The 16628-nt window shown below is 41.7% G+C and overlaps 1 protein-coding gene across 1 annotated transcript in view; it reads left to right on the forward strand.

Annotated features, from left to right (window-relative positions):
- Window positions 1-16628, forward strand: part of dennd1b (DENN/MADD domain containing 1B) — a 156380-nt gene that overhangs the window by 19815 nt on the left and 119937 nt on the right. The window contains exon 3 of the mRNA XM_084723793.1: window positions 13262-13305. Coding sequence (XP_084579919.1) covers window positions 13262-13305 — 44 coding nt within the window. The remainder of the gene's footprint in view (window positions 1-13261; window positions 13306-16628) is intronic.

Raw genomic sequence — 16628 nt, forward strand, 5'->3', positions numbered from 1 at the left:
CTGTAAATGAATTCAATCATAACCAACATGATGATTTTGATCAATATTGAGGTCACATTTAGCTGTCATGATTATCGCTCTCTGACTGAACAGTTTGCTTTTCAGATAAAGAAATAAAGTAAGTCAGAGGGATTAATTGATTTTGCTTTTTGCACAAAATGAAGATGACGATGAACCTAGCTTGCCACTCTGTGTGTTTGGAGAAACAGCTTGATTCTTCTGGGCATAGATGCATCACGTTATGGCTAAACTACAGGAGCTGGCGCTGAGGGTTGCCATTATACGCAAGTATCTTTCCGCTCAGTGGAGAGTACGCAGAGTCAGTTTTTTTTTTTGGACGTTGCATCAAGCTGCTCAGAGCAGAATGAGCGGGCAGGAAGTCAGATACAGAAACAACACAGACGATCCCATCAGTTTTCAAAATAATAGACCCTGTTAAGACTCACAATCATAAAAAACAAAAAATAAACTCTATAACTATGTAGCCTGCTTACCAATGGTAGAAGCACAAAAAGCAAGGAAAAAAAAAATCACAGAATCAAGAAAATCTGAGCAAGTCAACATTATCAGGCAGGAAAAACGCTCCTCTTCTGAAACACTGCTGGTGGGGCATGAATCTGTGCGGAGGTCGGATCAAAACCACGTCGCAGACTTGACGTGCCCAGTGGAATCAAGGAGTTAGTGTGATCTGTCAGTTGATCTGGAGCGTGCCCTCTGATGGAACAGTAAGTGGGAGGCTAACAGACAACAACATGCCGGGAGGTTGCTGTTTCAGGGAGCGTTGGCTTGAAAACAAAACATAAAAAAAAAAAAAAGAAAAGGTTTGTATTGAAATTGAAGTTATTTGTCTAGTAATTGCTAGAGTGATTGTTTTATATTGGCTCAGCCAGGTTTTATCTGATGCCAAGTTTACTTACAGACAGGTGACACATTTTGATTTCATCTAATCATTGTGAGTAGATGAACTGACTCTGGAAAAGGTGTAACCGTGCATGTCACTCCTCTACTCTGGGCTGACTGTAACACTGAGGGAACAGGCTGCCACTGCAGGATGGATGGCTGTCAGTTTAGGAAGTGCTTAATTTGATGTACGGCAGAGTTTTCTGTGAGGGGAGCATGCATTTTAAACGTCAGTATCACAGTCGATCATGTTCATTTCATTGTGTGATTAATTATCAATTAAACGTTCAGCCCTGGTTTGTGGTAAAGTTAAAGCTATGCCACTTTGCAAATAAGTCACACTCTTTTTACAGATTTTTATTAAAATCTTTTTATGTTGATTAGTGTAATAACAGAGTTATTAATTTGCTGCGCTTATATAGATGTTGTTTTTTGACCGAGGCAGATGGTTGGACCATATGGAGAGAGGTATGCGATTATTTGAAGAAGTTTTTAAGCCAAAGCCAGAGATGAAATCATCACCATTAACTTGTGCTGTTACAACCAAAACTCTGCAGTCTACCCTCCTTTTTCCTCCATCTAAATATCTGGGTCACATCTCAGATTTCAGGTTATACCTCAGATTTTAGGGCACATTTCTGCTTTAATGTAAGCGCTTGATTTTTATCATTCTGCAGCAACTGAGCATCATGCAGTGTAGCAAGAGTTACAGAGTAGTCTGTCTAGGGAGATACTGGTTTGTTTTTCTTAGCTTAGGAGGCTAACACTCCCCCCCCCTCCTCAACAAACACACTGTCTGTGTGTTGTGTTGGAAATGCAGTCATGCGGAGCCGGTGTTTGACATAATGTTGGACCAGTATGGAATCTGACTCGGAATATCAACGCTGATATGTGGTGATACACAGAGGCTGTCACAAAGGTTGCATCCATATGCTGTGCCACTCATTCGTGAAGCTGTGAAATTGGGTTGCATCCCAACTAGCCTGGAGACAGTATCGCTTTCACTTCTCTCTTTCCGTCTCTCTCTCCCTCCACCTCCTCTCTCCCTCTCTCAGCTCATCCCACTGAAGCATTTTTCTGGGAAGACGGAACAACTAATGTGGCATTAATAGGGTCACATCATCTCCATGCAGCTCTTTCTTTCTTCTTCTTCCAGTGGCTCAGGCTGTTGTTTATCTTTTTCAGATGAAGCTGTAGAAATGGCTTAGAAATCCCCCAGGCCAGCATCTCTCACATGTGAAGCCTGCCAGTTGATGTTTTTGGCTGGTTAAGCAGGCTCTACCTTTAGAGGTTGTTTTCCTTTTGTTTTATTCAAATTTTCAACCATTGGAATTAAAATGCATCTCTCCTGTGCAGATTTAGACCTATTTTAAACATAATCTAAACCAGTGTGATGATGCATTTGCTAGGGATGTGATTAGTTGGCTGTGCGATTAAATGTTGCTTCCAACACTCGTCGGCACCACAAATGCTAGTTGGTTAACCTACACCATTTGGGCTACAGCTCTGGCAGACCGCAGTCCCCCCAGTCTCCCTTCACTAATGCCAAGATGAAAGCCAGTGAGGACAGATACCATCTCTTCAAACCAGCGTGGTTTGGCAGTATTTTAATGTAGAAAATGAAAATGAGGTTAACTGGCTTATAATCACTCGATTGCAGCAACCATTCAGCACAGGCATGTGGACGTTAACCTGCAAGGAGAGCAGGCTGCTGCTGCTAACACAGCTAATGTTGCCACACTATGTGGCAGCTAATGTTATGACATGGTTTGTTTACTGTCAGCAGCTGTGATGCTGCTTGGTATGAAAAGATGTGGATGTGCATGTCGTGAGTTGTCATCATGTTTTGTAGGATACTGTGCAACATGCTCAAAATGCACAGCACAAAGTGGCATACATATCAGCAGCTTCGAAAGCACAATTTGATTATTGAACAGCTTCAAATTGCTCTTAATACACACAGTATTTTTTCAGACAGTGTTTAATCTTGTCAATTAATAAATTGAGCTCAATTTTGTAACAAGTTGAGTTGTCAAACTTAAAATTCCTGTTTCATCAACAGGGAAATTAGTTGCAGGGAACATTCCTAGCATTTGTTAGTGCCTTTTACAAGACATTAAAGGCTAACTCTCATAATGGTACATAAATATACTCTTTTGTGTATTTAGTATCAGTGTTTTCTGTCACAGTTTAGTTTTACGTACCAAACACAAATCTGTTCTAATTTAATCCAAGTAGTTTTGGATTAAACTGCAGGCTTTCACTTTTCCTGTCAGACCCCAGTCCTCATTTGTAACAACTTGGTGTGACCAATCAGTATTAGTAAACTTAAGGACCATATCATCGTTTAAGAAGTTTCTCTTTTCTAAAAACCTCTGCTCACTAAATCAGCATGAAATGTAATACCATTTGCAGTGTGCAGTCTGAGACTTGATGGGCAAAATGGGGGAAAAAAAGGTTTTAAACGTCTGTGAGTGTGTTTTTCTTTCTGCTGGCCTTTGAAAGATGCCAGTTAATCTGCTTACTCCTTTAATTGTGAGTGTAGGGGTTGGGCCTCCTCCCGGCCAGAATAAGGCTACTGATCCAGAAGTAAAACGATGACCACCACAGTTATTCCTTCCTTTAGGTTATGCAACCCCCCCAGTCTTCTTTAGCCACCCCTCGTCTCCTCCTCCTCCTCCACCGTACCCTCCCTCTGAGGGAAGAAAGCTCCTTGTTCTGACAATAGACATTTTTTGCCATATGTTGGCTTGACATCTTCATCAGGTTCACAGCAGGTTACCTTAGTTAACTTTCACTCCACTGCCTGATGGGATTTTCTCCCTCTGTTTCTCCAATCGGCCCAGGCTCAAAGTCTAGACGGCCTCCGAGGCAGGGTCCTTCCAGCCCTGTGTCCACAATGGCCGTATTGTGGATGCTTAGTAGCGGTAGCTTCCTCCCGTTACAGCGAACAGGCCAGTGCTAAAACAATGCTTTTGTCCGAGGGCATACGAGGGGGGCCTAATCCACTACATACTGTGAAATAAATCTCTCTCAAAGATGAGAGAGCGAGCGAGAGAAACGGAGTGAATGAAATCATTGCCAAGGAGGTTAGAGTGCAGCAGTTTAACCCCTGGCCAAGAAAGAGGGAGGAGAGGAGGCAAAGGGAGCGAGAGAAAGGAGGAACAAGGAGAGGCAGGCGCTACATCCCTTCATCTCCGGAGCACGGATGGAGGAGAGGGGCTGCCGGTGGCTTTCACAGCCTCTCTTCTCACCAGAGGAGCTGCTGTTCACCATATGGGATTTGGCCTCTCTTAACAAACAGGCCCCCTATTCACTCACAACACACATTCAGTCGTTCATGGAATAAGGTGAAAAAAGTGCATTTTTTATGCCTTTAGAACATTGGATGGCCATGAGGGCTCTAAGTCTGCGTTTGATTCACATAGTATAGAGAATTATAAACTAGAGGCTTTCATCTAAATGTGTATTCACACTGGATTTAGGGTTAGGTCTTTTTGTGTTTTACTGGAATCTCTCTCAGTCTAAAAGCCAGAACCATGCATTCAGGCCACTGTTATTGAGCTGCAAAGGTGATCCTATAGAAACACAACCATAGGCCTGTGCACTATGGGTGCATTTCATTTTGTCTTATCATATCCTTTTTCTACTTTTGCAAAGCCTATTTTTATACAGCTTTATGCCAGAGCAAGTTGGGTTTTACTTTTGTAGTTTAGTGACAAAATGGGTGAAGTTGAATAACTCGCCGTGCAGCGCTGGGCAGTGAGAGGTTTCTGACACACTGGTGTTATGCGCCAACTTTTTCTTCCAGCCAGAAGCATTAGGGCAGCATTAGGAATGACATCCTCTGCCAACAGCTTCTTTTTAGCCTACTTGGAAATCCCAAGAAGCATAGATGTATGCCAAGATGAAGATGCCAGCATTTTTCATTTTTAGCCTACTTGGAAGTGCCAGTAGAGATAGATTTATGCAGAGAATAGAAGAAATAAGAGATGAAGGGGTAGGCTTATTTCTCTCAGGTTTCAGCGCACATATATCTCGATAATTTATTCTGTTTAATCCCATCACGTTTAATGATCCACCTGAGGAGGTAAGAAGGAAGTGGTGTCAGTGGAGAGAGAGAGAGGCCGAGGTCTACCTCCCACTCTCAGGCAATCCATCCATCTCTTCCCTCACCTCATCCTTCCTCCTCCCACTCCTTCCCTGTTGCCCCGCTCTCAGTTCCCAGCACCCTTCACCTATTAACCTTCCTTTCTCCTCGCTTACTCTCCTCCTCCGACTTTTAACGACAGGCATCTCAGGAATAGCCAAAACATTGATTTTTGACCGTCTCTACCACCACCAGCCCCCCTCTCCCCAGTTTCTGTGTCATGGCTCAGGGGCTTCCTGCATGTTGCCCCCATCGTGACTGCTGGAGATCAGCCACGCTTGAAGCCCCCAGAGATCAATGGACATGCTACTGTACAGTAAATATTCACTCCTGAGCTTGTTATCTATCTGTAAACACACATGCGCTTGTACAGTACACACATGCACTCTGCAGACGAAGACCAGTGGTCACTCCTTGAGCTTGTCGTCGCATTTGCGCGCCCCCATTTCCTGGGGTGTGAATGGAGGAATCTAACTCTGGATAGGTGATTTCAATTCAATTCTCACCCACTGGATCTGTTTACGCTCCACCAGGGTGAAATATGCTATAGGTTGTTTTCCCCTTGCCACTTTACCTGCCACTGGTGTCACAATCAAATGGGCTGTTTTCATACTGTTTGCAACAGCTCTTTGTGGATTTTGTCAACTGTAAGAAATACAATAAACACATTGTGAATCCTTTGCATTTTTGGGTTTGATGGAGATAGGTGATGGTGATGGAGAAGCTAATGGCTAACAACTCATGCATACTGCAGGCAGACCCAGCAGAACATGGTGTGCAGAGCAGGTGCACGGACAAACAGGTAGCAGGCAGAAGGGCTGTGTATTGTTCAAAAATTACAATACCAGAAGTACCCTGAAAGTGATACTGATACCAGTATATATTTATATTTAATACCTTTTGTCCTACTTCATTAAAAACCCATCATGTCAGTGGAAGCAGGTGTGTAGTATAGCCATATTTGGGAACATTTTGGTGGCATCTCAGATATAACACACAGTAGGGTTGGGTGATGTCTACCAAACTGTCCGAAAATTATGTCTACAGAGAAACAACACAACAGACGATGATATCTTTGGTTCTAAATGGGTTTCTGCACCACATGTCCATAATTTACTTGTGCTTAAAAAGGAAATAATTGTGGCCCGGTAGCTCAGTAGAATTGGTCTGTTTGCTGTTGAAGAATGCTTGTGATGACTGGCTGTGAGCAAAAACATACCAATATGTGCCTTTTTCACTAACATGGAACTGCCCATACCAGTTCACACACCTACTTTGAACGTTTCTGTGTATTTCGCCAAAAATAAATTGGTTCAGAACACAAAAAGTTCCGAGCTGGAACAGAAAAATAGCAGGTTTTCCTTTGCAACCAAAGTGGCTCTGTCATATTGTGCAGGTCGTTGTCCATTGTGCAGGCCTCTCTGTTCATGACGTCCTTGATTGCATTGGTTCCACTCAAAACCGGTGGGCTGCTTTGCTAAACAGCACCAAGGTTCCAAGTATCCTGAACAGTCTGATTCAAAAACCAGAGCTAATTTGGCGGAAAAGGGCCAACAGTCATTCTTTTCTAGATGTGGCTACAAAAAGGATAGAATGTGGGTATGTTTAACAGGAGAAGCTTTGATACTGCTTGGTACTAGGTTATTTTATTTGATACCTTGAGGGTACTGAGTACTGATACTCACTTCTAGCAGACGGTGTAGGCAGATGTATAAAAGGACACGTAGTGTTAATTAGTCTTTCCAAGAATTAGTTCTATTTGTAAGGTAAAATAATAATATCTACAACTTAACTGCCTATGAAAGCACTGCATTTCTACGCTTTGATGGATTGCAGTTGTGTAGTTAGACTGTAATTGTGTGTGTGTTTGCGTGGCTGTGTGTGTGTTTTATGTGCTTGTGCTTGCATATGCCATTGCTGGTGTCCTCCAGAACCCCTGTGTCTCTAACTTTGTCATATTTTATTGCAACTGACAGCTACCATTGTCTGTTGCATGCGGAGAATCTTTTATGACCTTGTGAGCAAGCCAAAACATTTATACAATGCGCTTGTAAAATCCACAGCCTGTGTTTTTTAAAATGCCCCGAAAAGTCCACAGAGACTGCAGACAGAAATGTATTTACTGAGGGCTCATGGCTGGGCAAAGTCTCTGAGTTGCAAATTGAGTAATGAAAAATTTTGATGACATTTAAATGGAGAAAATTATGATCGTGTCATTTGCACCTCAAATATACTTTATGTTCCGTGAAGGAAATGGTTCAGTTCAAGCTTTTTTTTTTTTTTTTTTTTCAGATTTTACAGTTGACATTGGCATCACAGTTTTCAGAAATAAATTGTCTTATTTTTTTGGTCAGTGTCTTTGAGCTTGTGTGTGTATATGTGTGTGTGGAAGAAGGGGAGGGTGGATTAACCGGTGCAGGATCTGTCATGGTGACATTTGTGTCCCCTGGCGGAGCAGCGGGGGTCCTCTTCACCTCTGTAACCTTCAACTTTCAGCCTTAACCCCCTTCAGGCCCCCTCTTGTGTCCACCACACGCCCCGCACATCTGAAGGGAGGGGTGTACGAACGTAAGAAGAGAGTGAGAAAAATAGAGGTGGGGGGATACAGAAGTGAAGAGGACATTGAGCTGCAGGGGGGGGGGCGGGATGAAGAGAAAGAAAGGTTGTGGAAGAAATAAAAAAAAATTAGGCAAGCATGGGAAACAGAGAGAGGCGAGAAAGAGGGCTGGAAGTGAGGCAGAAATGGGAAAAAACAAGAAAAGACTGAAAAAAGAGAAGCAAGAGGCGAAATGATTGGCAGAGAAACGTGGAGGTGGAGCAGAACAGAAAGAAAAAGAGCCTGTAGGTTAGAAAGAAAAGTGCACACAGGATGCAGAGGAAAGAGGAGCTATGAACGGTGAAGGAGGGTGTTTGGTATCGCTCTGAAGTTCTCACATGTCCTCACCTGCATGAAAAAAGTATTTGTGTGTGTTGTTACAGCGCGCTGGTTTCTGCCTCCTGTGCTTCTCTTTATTCATGCCTCTCTCGTGCGCTCCACCACTCTCCCTCTGTGTGACTCCATACTGATGTGAACATACTGGAGTCCACACAGGTACAATGTTTGACTTTAAGTTTGTTTGATTGTTTGACATGATTTTATGTCAGTCTACTTGTACATGGCATCCCAAAACAAGAACTGTAAAAAGTTCTGTCAGCCAAAACTGGTGTTTTTTTTTTATTAGTTTTACCGACAGTCAAAAACTCATATTCTTCAATTTATAAACTTGTGAGATAATTGAAGAATGTCATCTATTAATTTTCTATTGCTAGTATAGCTAATCATGCTATACTTAGGTTTCTCCTTCCTCCCACCCTTTTCACAGCCGTTATTTTGAATCTTATAATAAATGTCTTTTAAACTGGGTGTGATTTTGGGCTGTGCCGGATGAAAGATGACCAACGTGAAAGAAACATGGTGATATCTTTGCTTGTGGCTCTAAAACGGTGGTCCTGTGTCGCACTGTGAGGTTCAAAGATGGCCAAGACCAAAGACAGCCTGTGACAAATTTTAGGAAAGCCATCTGACAATGTGACTGCTGTTACAACCTACATCTGCTAACCCAGTGGTTCCCAAACTAGGGGGCGGGCTCCCCTGGGGCGGCGCAGAGCTACTGCAAGGGGGACGTGGATGACCAGGGGAGAAAAATAGAGTCAAATGAAGTTAAATGAATGTGAAATGAACATGATTTATGTAGGAGAAATAAACATTGTTGCTGCTGACCTTTACTTCCCTGAGTTTAACTTATTATTAGCTGCTTCCCCAATTATTGTTAATAACTATTAATAATCATGAGGTGGGGAGGCATGAACCTTTTTTGGGTTCTGAACGGGGTCTTTCCAGAAAAAGTTTGTGCATTACTTTTGGTTAGTTATTGCAGTGGTTCCCAAACATACGTTTAAGTATGTTATTTTAGTATCCTTAGCATACTGCAAATACTTAATGTTACCACACAATCTGTAGTCGGCGTAATATGGAACATTTTATTTATATATCACCAAATCAAAGTGATAATTTGGAGTCTAAAGAAATAAATTTATATGCAGCAAACGGCTACATTTGCTGGTGTGAGATGAATGGACATTTGAACCATTGACTATATACATAAAATATGGACGGGTGTGACATCATCTATAGGTTTCTGAAGCGCCAGTGTAAAACTCAGGGTACATTGGCTCTGGCTGGGGGCATCTTGATAGTGACCGACTCCATTAACTCACTGCTAATTCAAAAATGTGCAAAGAGGTGGAGCGTGGGTGCAGCTGAGGGAAGCAGATAGCCACCTGTAACGGTACATACGTGCTGCTCAAAGTGGGCACACCCTTGCCTATGCATAACTTGAAGCCTTAATGTAATTTAAATAGGTGAGTTATGTGGAAATTCAGTTGTCATGAACAGAGAAATAAACTAGAGAGACTGGAACTTTTTTTTGGACGAGGCAGGAAACCAGTGGCCATTTGAGGTACTGCAAGTTTTGGTAATTCTCCGCTGACTTAATTTTTCAGCCCCGGAGGTTTCTGCTTGGTGATTGATTAATAATGACAAACAAACAACTGCTTTACATTTAGGTGACCCAGTTCCAGAGTCCTGCTCCTGTGCATGCTGGCTTACAGTTTAGTTAGGATTAGGCATGGAAAGCTACTTGGTCAGGTTTTGGAAAAGATCATGGTTTGGTTTAAAATACGTACATCGGTTGCGGTACAAGTTATGTTAGATTTGTAAGTATGTAAGCAAAGGACGACTGTTGTATAAAGAGCGATTCCCATGATTGTCACAAGAAACGGAAATGCGGATCTACTGTGTGAAAAAACCATCACATTGCAATCTTTTGCATAATAATTGGGTAGGGAGAACATGTTCTCACTCTGGAATATGGCCACAGCCGTGGCTCCAGGTTTTGCAGTGCTGCTGAAGCACCCATGCACACCTGGCCAGTCACTGTGGGAAGTAGACAGAGCTGCCAAAAGTTACAAACACTGCCCCCCCCACCCCGCCTTCCTCTCTTCCGTAACTCCTGTCCCTTTTCCTGTGTCCTGTATCACACTCCAGCAGCAGTTCCCATCCTCTCACCCAGTAAATCAGCATAAAATAGCCCTAACTGTGGCAGATCATAGGGTAGGGAGGGGAGGGGGGTCGTAGTTGGAGTGTAGAGCTTTGAGCTCTGCTGCTTTTTTTTTTTTCTGTGTCGCTCTTTTCAAGATGGGGCCCATGAAATTATCCAATAGGATTATGTAAGGCATGATGGATTCTGCTGCGTCCTGTCATCCGTTTGTCCATTGTACGCCTCGCTCTCTCAGGCAGCCTGGTGTGATAGCCATGAAGCTACTCTACACATTGTGTGTTATTGCATGTCCTCTTTACTAAAGTAGTGGTTCTTTCCTCTGGATTCATGAATGTCTACATTAGTCTTTGTGAGCATATGCATAAGGAGGGATCAAACCTAAATATATTAAAATAGTCATACATCTTTCAGTTAAAATACTTAACAGCCTCAAAGTTTTTACCTGTTGAACTCACATTTATTGTTTTTATATCCAAAGGTTTGATAAGCTTCTTCTCAGACAGCTCTGTTTAGGCACACACACACACACACACACACACACACACACACACACACACACACACACACACACACACACACACACACACGCACACATGTGGGGGTGCGTTCATGAGCCTGTAGGCCTTTTGTATGTCCATGACAGTGAACCTGGCATGTGAGAGCTCGTCTCTTCAAACCCTCGCTGTTCCAGCCGAGGTCACGGGGTGACCTTGGAGCTGTGGAAGCCATGTTTAGCAGAGACCCCCGTGTTCAGGCTATGGCTCGATGGCTGCTTCTTTTCAACCACGTGTTATAAGCCTGCAAGAAGCAAGGTTCATGTTTTAGCTTGGAAGCCAGGCTTTAAGAGAGATGCAAACATGAGTGACACTGAAGTGACAGTAGAAGCGGTGTGCAACTCATTAAAGTACATTTAATGGTTATTTTGTATAGTTTGGTATATTTGATGAATAATTTACATTTTATCTACTGTAATATAAAAATAACATCCTGACGTATTTGTTCCGTGTTCTCCGTGTCTTTGTTATTCATAACCCTGATACCAAAAAAGTTGGGACGCTGCCAACTATTTTGGAAAGTGTTGCAGGCATCATTCAGGATATGACAGTGTATGATTACAAAAAACAAAGTTTACCAGTTGGAACTTTTCATATCTTATCTGTGTACTGTATTCATTTAAATATGGGTGAAAAATGATTTGCAAATCATTGCATTCTCTTTAAATTTATGTTTTACAACATTACTGCTCTTTTGTAATCAGGGTTGTATATTTTACATTAACAACCTCTTTATGAATTCTGAATATCTTTTTTTTTTAACAGAAATACCCATCCTAGGTTACCGAGGACTACAACTAATGATTGTTCTGCTATTGATTAACATATTAATTCTTTTTTTGATTAATCAGTTAGGATGCAGCCTGTAAAATGTCAAAAAGAAGGAGAAATGCCTGTCACAGCTTATCGAAGAAAGACGTTTTATCTTATGAGTCCTTATTTTATCGGATCAGCTGCTTAAAAACCCAAAAGTATTTGATTTATAATTACATTTTTGAAGCTTTTAACTCATCTAATGTTCTGTATTTACAAGGCATTTGGGCCTGTGAGAGGCTGAAATAACAAAATTTCAACATTTTTTTTCAAATCAATTAATCGATTATCTAAATAGCTGATGATTAATTTAATAGGTGACAACTAATTGATTAATTAACTGATTGTTGCAGCTCTACTAGGGATCTAACGAAATGTTGAGTATTTCAGTGTCTCAATGAAAAAATGTCTTGATACTGTACCGGACTGTGATGATATCTACTGCGATATTACATGGTTAATTCTTTTATTTATTTATTTTTTTATTTTAATAAAAGCAGTTCTACTGGCTGCTGCATTTTTTTTGTTTTGAAACTGTACATACATCATTCAAGTAATCTTTGCACTTTTTGCACTCGGCTACTTTTATTTAAAGTAGGTGAAAAAGGAACTTTAAAGGACTTTAAGTTATAAAAAAAAAAAAAAAAAAAAAAAAAAATATACAAACAAAACTGCTGAACACAGCAGGTTTATTATTTAATAAAGGTCAGTTTTTCAAGTCCTCATTTTTCTTTGTTTTTTAATTATTTTTTTTTCTTTTTATCATGGTGTTATTGTACCTTGAGTTTCTGGTATCATTACATCCCTACTGTTGATTAAACTGTCTTTTTTTTGAGAAATGCTCATCACAGCTCATCACCACTTTAACTTATCAGTATCGGTTGATTTCCAGTTCATTTCGATCAGTCAACCAGAGCTGCAATGTTCAGTCGATTAATTGATGAGTCAGTTGAAAGAAAATTTGATAGTAGATTAATTGTTTGTCATTTTCAAGCAGAAATCTCAAACACTTGTTGTTTCCAGCTTCTTCAATGTGATGATTTACTGCTTTTCTTTGTCATTTATAGTAGTATATGAAAAGTTTTTGGATTTTGGATGGCTGGTGGGACAAAAAAAAAAGAAAAAAAATTTGAAAATGTCACTTTGGACATTTTCTCATATTTTTTAAAAATGTATTTTATAGACTAAACGATTAATTTTGATTATAACCTGCAGATTAATTGATAATCAAAATAATGTGTAGTTGCAGCCCTACAGTTAACTACTAGCACTGTTATATTAAAAAAATCACAAACCACTATTATAAATGATAAACCTTTTAGTTTAGGTTTTACATGTCTCCAGCAAACAGCGGGGCTTGTATCAATGTAGGAATAATTAAGCAAATGAACCAGAGTATGTGTTGATACGACTCTCTTAAACGTGCGTGATTTGGTGTGTAATATAAGCTATCATATCTACACTGAGAGTATAGATTAGCATATTTACAGCACATACAGCCTAGACACTCTCTCTCTTGTCTTTCACTGTGCGCTGCTCTGTGTGTGTGTGTGTGTGTGTGTGTGTGTGTGTGTGTGTGTGTGTAACTGAGTGTATAAGTGTAAGTGTGTGTGCGTGCGTGCACAGACTCGCAGCAGCCACCCTTGCCCCCACCCCTCTCATTAATATGTATGTGTTCTGAGGCAGCTAGCGAAGACGGTGTGTTTCTCACCCGCTGATTAATGCTGTCTGTCAATTACCTCTAGATCCAACCGTGCTGTGGAGCTTCCCCCAGGACCACACAGACCAGGTTGGAACACACTCCGCTTTTTCATTCTTCTCTCACTCTCTTCCTCTTTCTCTCACTCCTTCACTGTTACAGACAACCTCTACCTCCTCCTCCTCCTCCTCCTCGCCCATCTCCCTTTCCTTGCCTAATGCCCTCACTCACCCTGCCATCCTGTGGTAACCTCCCCCAACACCTATCACCACCACCACCACCACCACCACTCTCCTCCTCATCCCTATCAGTGCCTCCTCTCCTCCTCCTCCTCCTCCTCCTCTTCCTCCTCTGTCTCTCTCTCATTGTACGTCTGTTGCTGGTAATGAAAAGCAGTGAGCAGGTCTTCAATAACCGACGAATCAGTAATTATCATGCAACCGTGACAGGAATGCACACCTCTGTTTTCCCCTTTCTCTCATGCTTTTTCTCTCTCATTGTGCTCCTGCTTCCTATTGTTTCACGTTTAGAGCATTATTGGGTTCATTTTCAGTCTGAAAGCAAAATCTGCAGCTGTTTTGCACTACTTTTTGGCACACCGTGTTCTTCCTAAACCAGTGAGAGGTAAGTATTGCAGAGTTATAGACACACCCCAGTGTCTCCCACTAGTCTGTATTGTTTAAGAATCATATTTTTGATGGTGCAAAGGATTATTCCAATATAACCTGGGTCCTATTTTTGCACCATTGGTTAACATTTCTATTGATTGTAATACCTTACTCACACTCATAAAAGAAGTAACTGAGATGAGGGAACATGGAAATATTGCCATGGTAAAAAAAAGGCTTCATGCCTTTTTTATTGATAGGACAGCTGAAGTGAGAACAGGAGAGGGGAAGAGAGTAAGAGGAATGACAGCAAAGGGCCACAGCCAGGAGTCGAAACCCACAGCTGCTCCTGACTCACAGGGTCAGTACATGTGGCGCACGCTCTGCCAACTGAGCCACCGGGCCAGCAAACTAAATATAAGACTACATTTTCACTGTGAAGCCTTATTGTGTGTGTGTGTGTGTGTGCACAATTGTGCATAAGTTCAGCAGGTCAAAGTTTAACCAGGAGGTTTGTTTATAACCTGTAATGGATGTTTGAAACTTATAGTTTAAGATTTGCAGGGTTCAACATTAATATTTTGGGGGGTTCAGAAATCTACTTGTCTAAAGTTTTTTTTCCCCCTTAATTATGTTTTTGGGCCTTTTATGCCTTTATTCTGACAGAACAGACACGAAAGGAGGTGAGAGACTCAGGGAAGACATGTAGCAAAGGGCCACAGGCTGGAATCAAACCCGTGGCTGCTGCAGAGGCTTCAGCCTTGGTACACGGGGCACGTGTTCTAACATCTGGGCGATCAGGGCGCCCCAAAGTCAATTTTTACTTGTCTCTGTACAAATTGTTATTTATTGGTGGTCAGCAAATAATAACAAAGACTAAAGTTCATTTTCATGTTCAATCTGGGGCTGCAAAATGAAAAATGTCTGTGAAGCTCATGTTTTCATTTGTTCTCGCGGTCTGGCGATGTCAGGGCAGCACTGAGGCATAAAGATTTTACATTTGGTTAATAAGAGAGCTCTGTTATCGTTTTGATTGACACCTTGATCCGAAATAAGTATCAAAACGAGTGTCAGGAGACTAAGAGTTAGATCGGTGCATCCCCAGTTTTTTCTTCCAAATAAGTTTGTCCAACCCGGGGGTTCGTTTTAACCTAGCTGCTTGTTGCTGCTTGTTTATTGCTTCATCTGATTTGCCTCCAGTGATGCCAGTGCAGTAAATTTGGGGGGTACAGTTTTACTGTTTCAGAATTACAAAATAAGACCCAAGTATAAACCCAAATGTTCATTTAAAGGTCCGTTGTGTAAGATTTACATTGGTTTATGAGCAAAAGATGGAGGAACTTGAATATATGATGTTTTTGTTAGAATGAATTATCTTATCTATATCTGCAGAGGTGCTCTTCCATGTAGTCCACCATGTTGCACCATCAAGAATGATCAAACCAAACACTTGCTCTATTTAGGGTATTTTGCATCCATCATAGGATCTCCTACATGCTGGGGAGGGTGAGGCAAGGTAACCTGCAAGCTCACCATTAGATGCTACTAAATCGTACACACTGGTCCTTTAAGACAATCCCATCTGTCTCAGGGGGATGGCGTGCACACACTTGTGCGAAAAAAAAAAAAATCTTTGGGATAATTTAAATCGATTTAAAATTCCTTTTATTTGAAAGCCTTGCTCTTTACCCTTAGAAAAATACACCACCTCAGCAGGGCGTCTTTGTGTTTCCTCTCTGGCTTCACCTTCAAAGAACAACAGTCGAGACCCAACTTGATCAAAACGATCACACAGCCTGTAATAGTATGTGTGTTAATCTCTATGTTGTGCACATCATGCTGTAAGTAGATCAGGTTGCATCATTCTCCTGTTGTTGCTCCAACATGTGATGACTCCATGACTCCTGGTCTCTGCTGCTGCTGTGCCTTCTCAGGCAGTGTGTGTGTGTGTGTGTGTACGAGTGTATGAGTGTGTGTGTGTGTGTGTGTGATTTTTGTACTGGCAGTTAGTGTTAAGAATGACAGAAAACAGATTTCACAGGAAAAAAAAACTCATGCCACATGTTGTTTCTGTTCCAAAAGTCGCCACAGTGCAAAAAGAAAAGGTCCTAAATGACAGTGGACTGAGGTGGTAAAATGACAATTTTTTAAGAAAGAAAGAAGAAAAAATAAAGAAAGACAACAATATGTGCATAAGCTAACTACCTCTCAACACAGCAGCCATACCGGTGAGTTTAAACAGCTCTCCTGCCTCTCTGATCCACTTTGAGGAATAAACGGGCTTGTAGAAAGATGCTTGAGGCGATGTCTGCCTGCCCCACAAGAACCAGAGCGTGCTATCAGAGTAAGAGGTAGAGGGAGTGAGGGAACGAGAGTGTGAGCAAGAAATTACAGACTTGTGGAGGTAGGCGCTGGAAATGGAAGTGAGGAAAAAGAGCAGCTCGATCCAAGAGAGATGAAATAAAATTTAAAAGTGTAAACACAGTGTATGTGTTGACATGGGCCCGTCTCATCCTTCTTCTCCAGCACGGCTCTCCTTTCAGCCCCCCCACAACCTCACTTTTCTTTCATTCTGTTGTCGACCAGATCGTTTGTGTGGATAAGATGGCCCTTAAGATGGCTAGTTAGCGTGCTGTGTACAGAGGGATTGGCCCTTTCGCCCGTATACATAAAGGCTGTATTCACGGGCCTCATTACCAGGATTAGGGCTCCTTTCCTCCTTTGTGGGGCTGAAGGCTGGAGTCCTCTGTAGCCACAGTCTCTGTCTCTTTCTGCGGCCCGAGCTGGCCAGCATATGGCAGCAGC

The sequence above is a fragment of the Lutjanus erythropterus genome, chromosome 7, assembly GCF_056507025.1.
Source record: "Lutjanus erythropterus isolate fLutEry1 chromosome 7, fLutEry1.hap2, whole genome shotgun sequence".
In the NCBI taxonomy this organism is placed as follows: Eukaryota; Metazoa; Chordata; class Actinopteri; order Lutjaniformes; family Lutjanidae; genus Lutjanus; species Lutjanus erythropterus.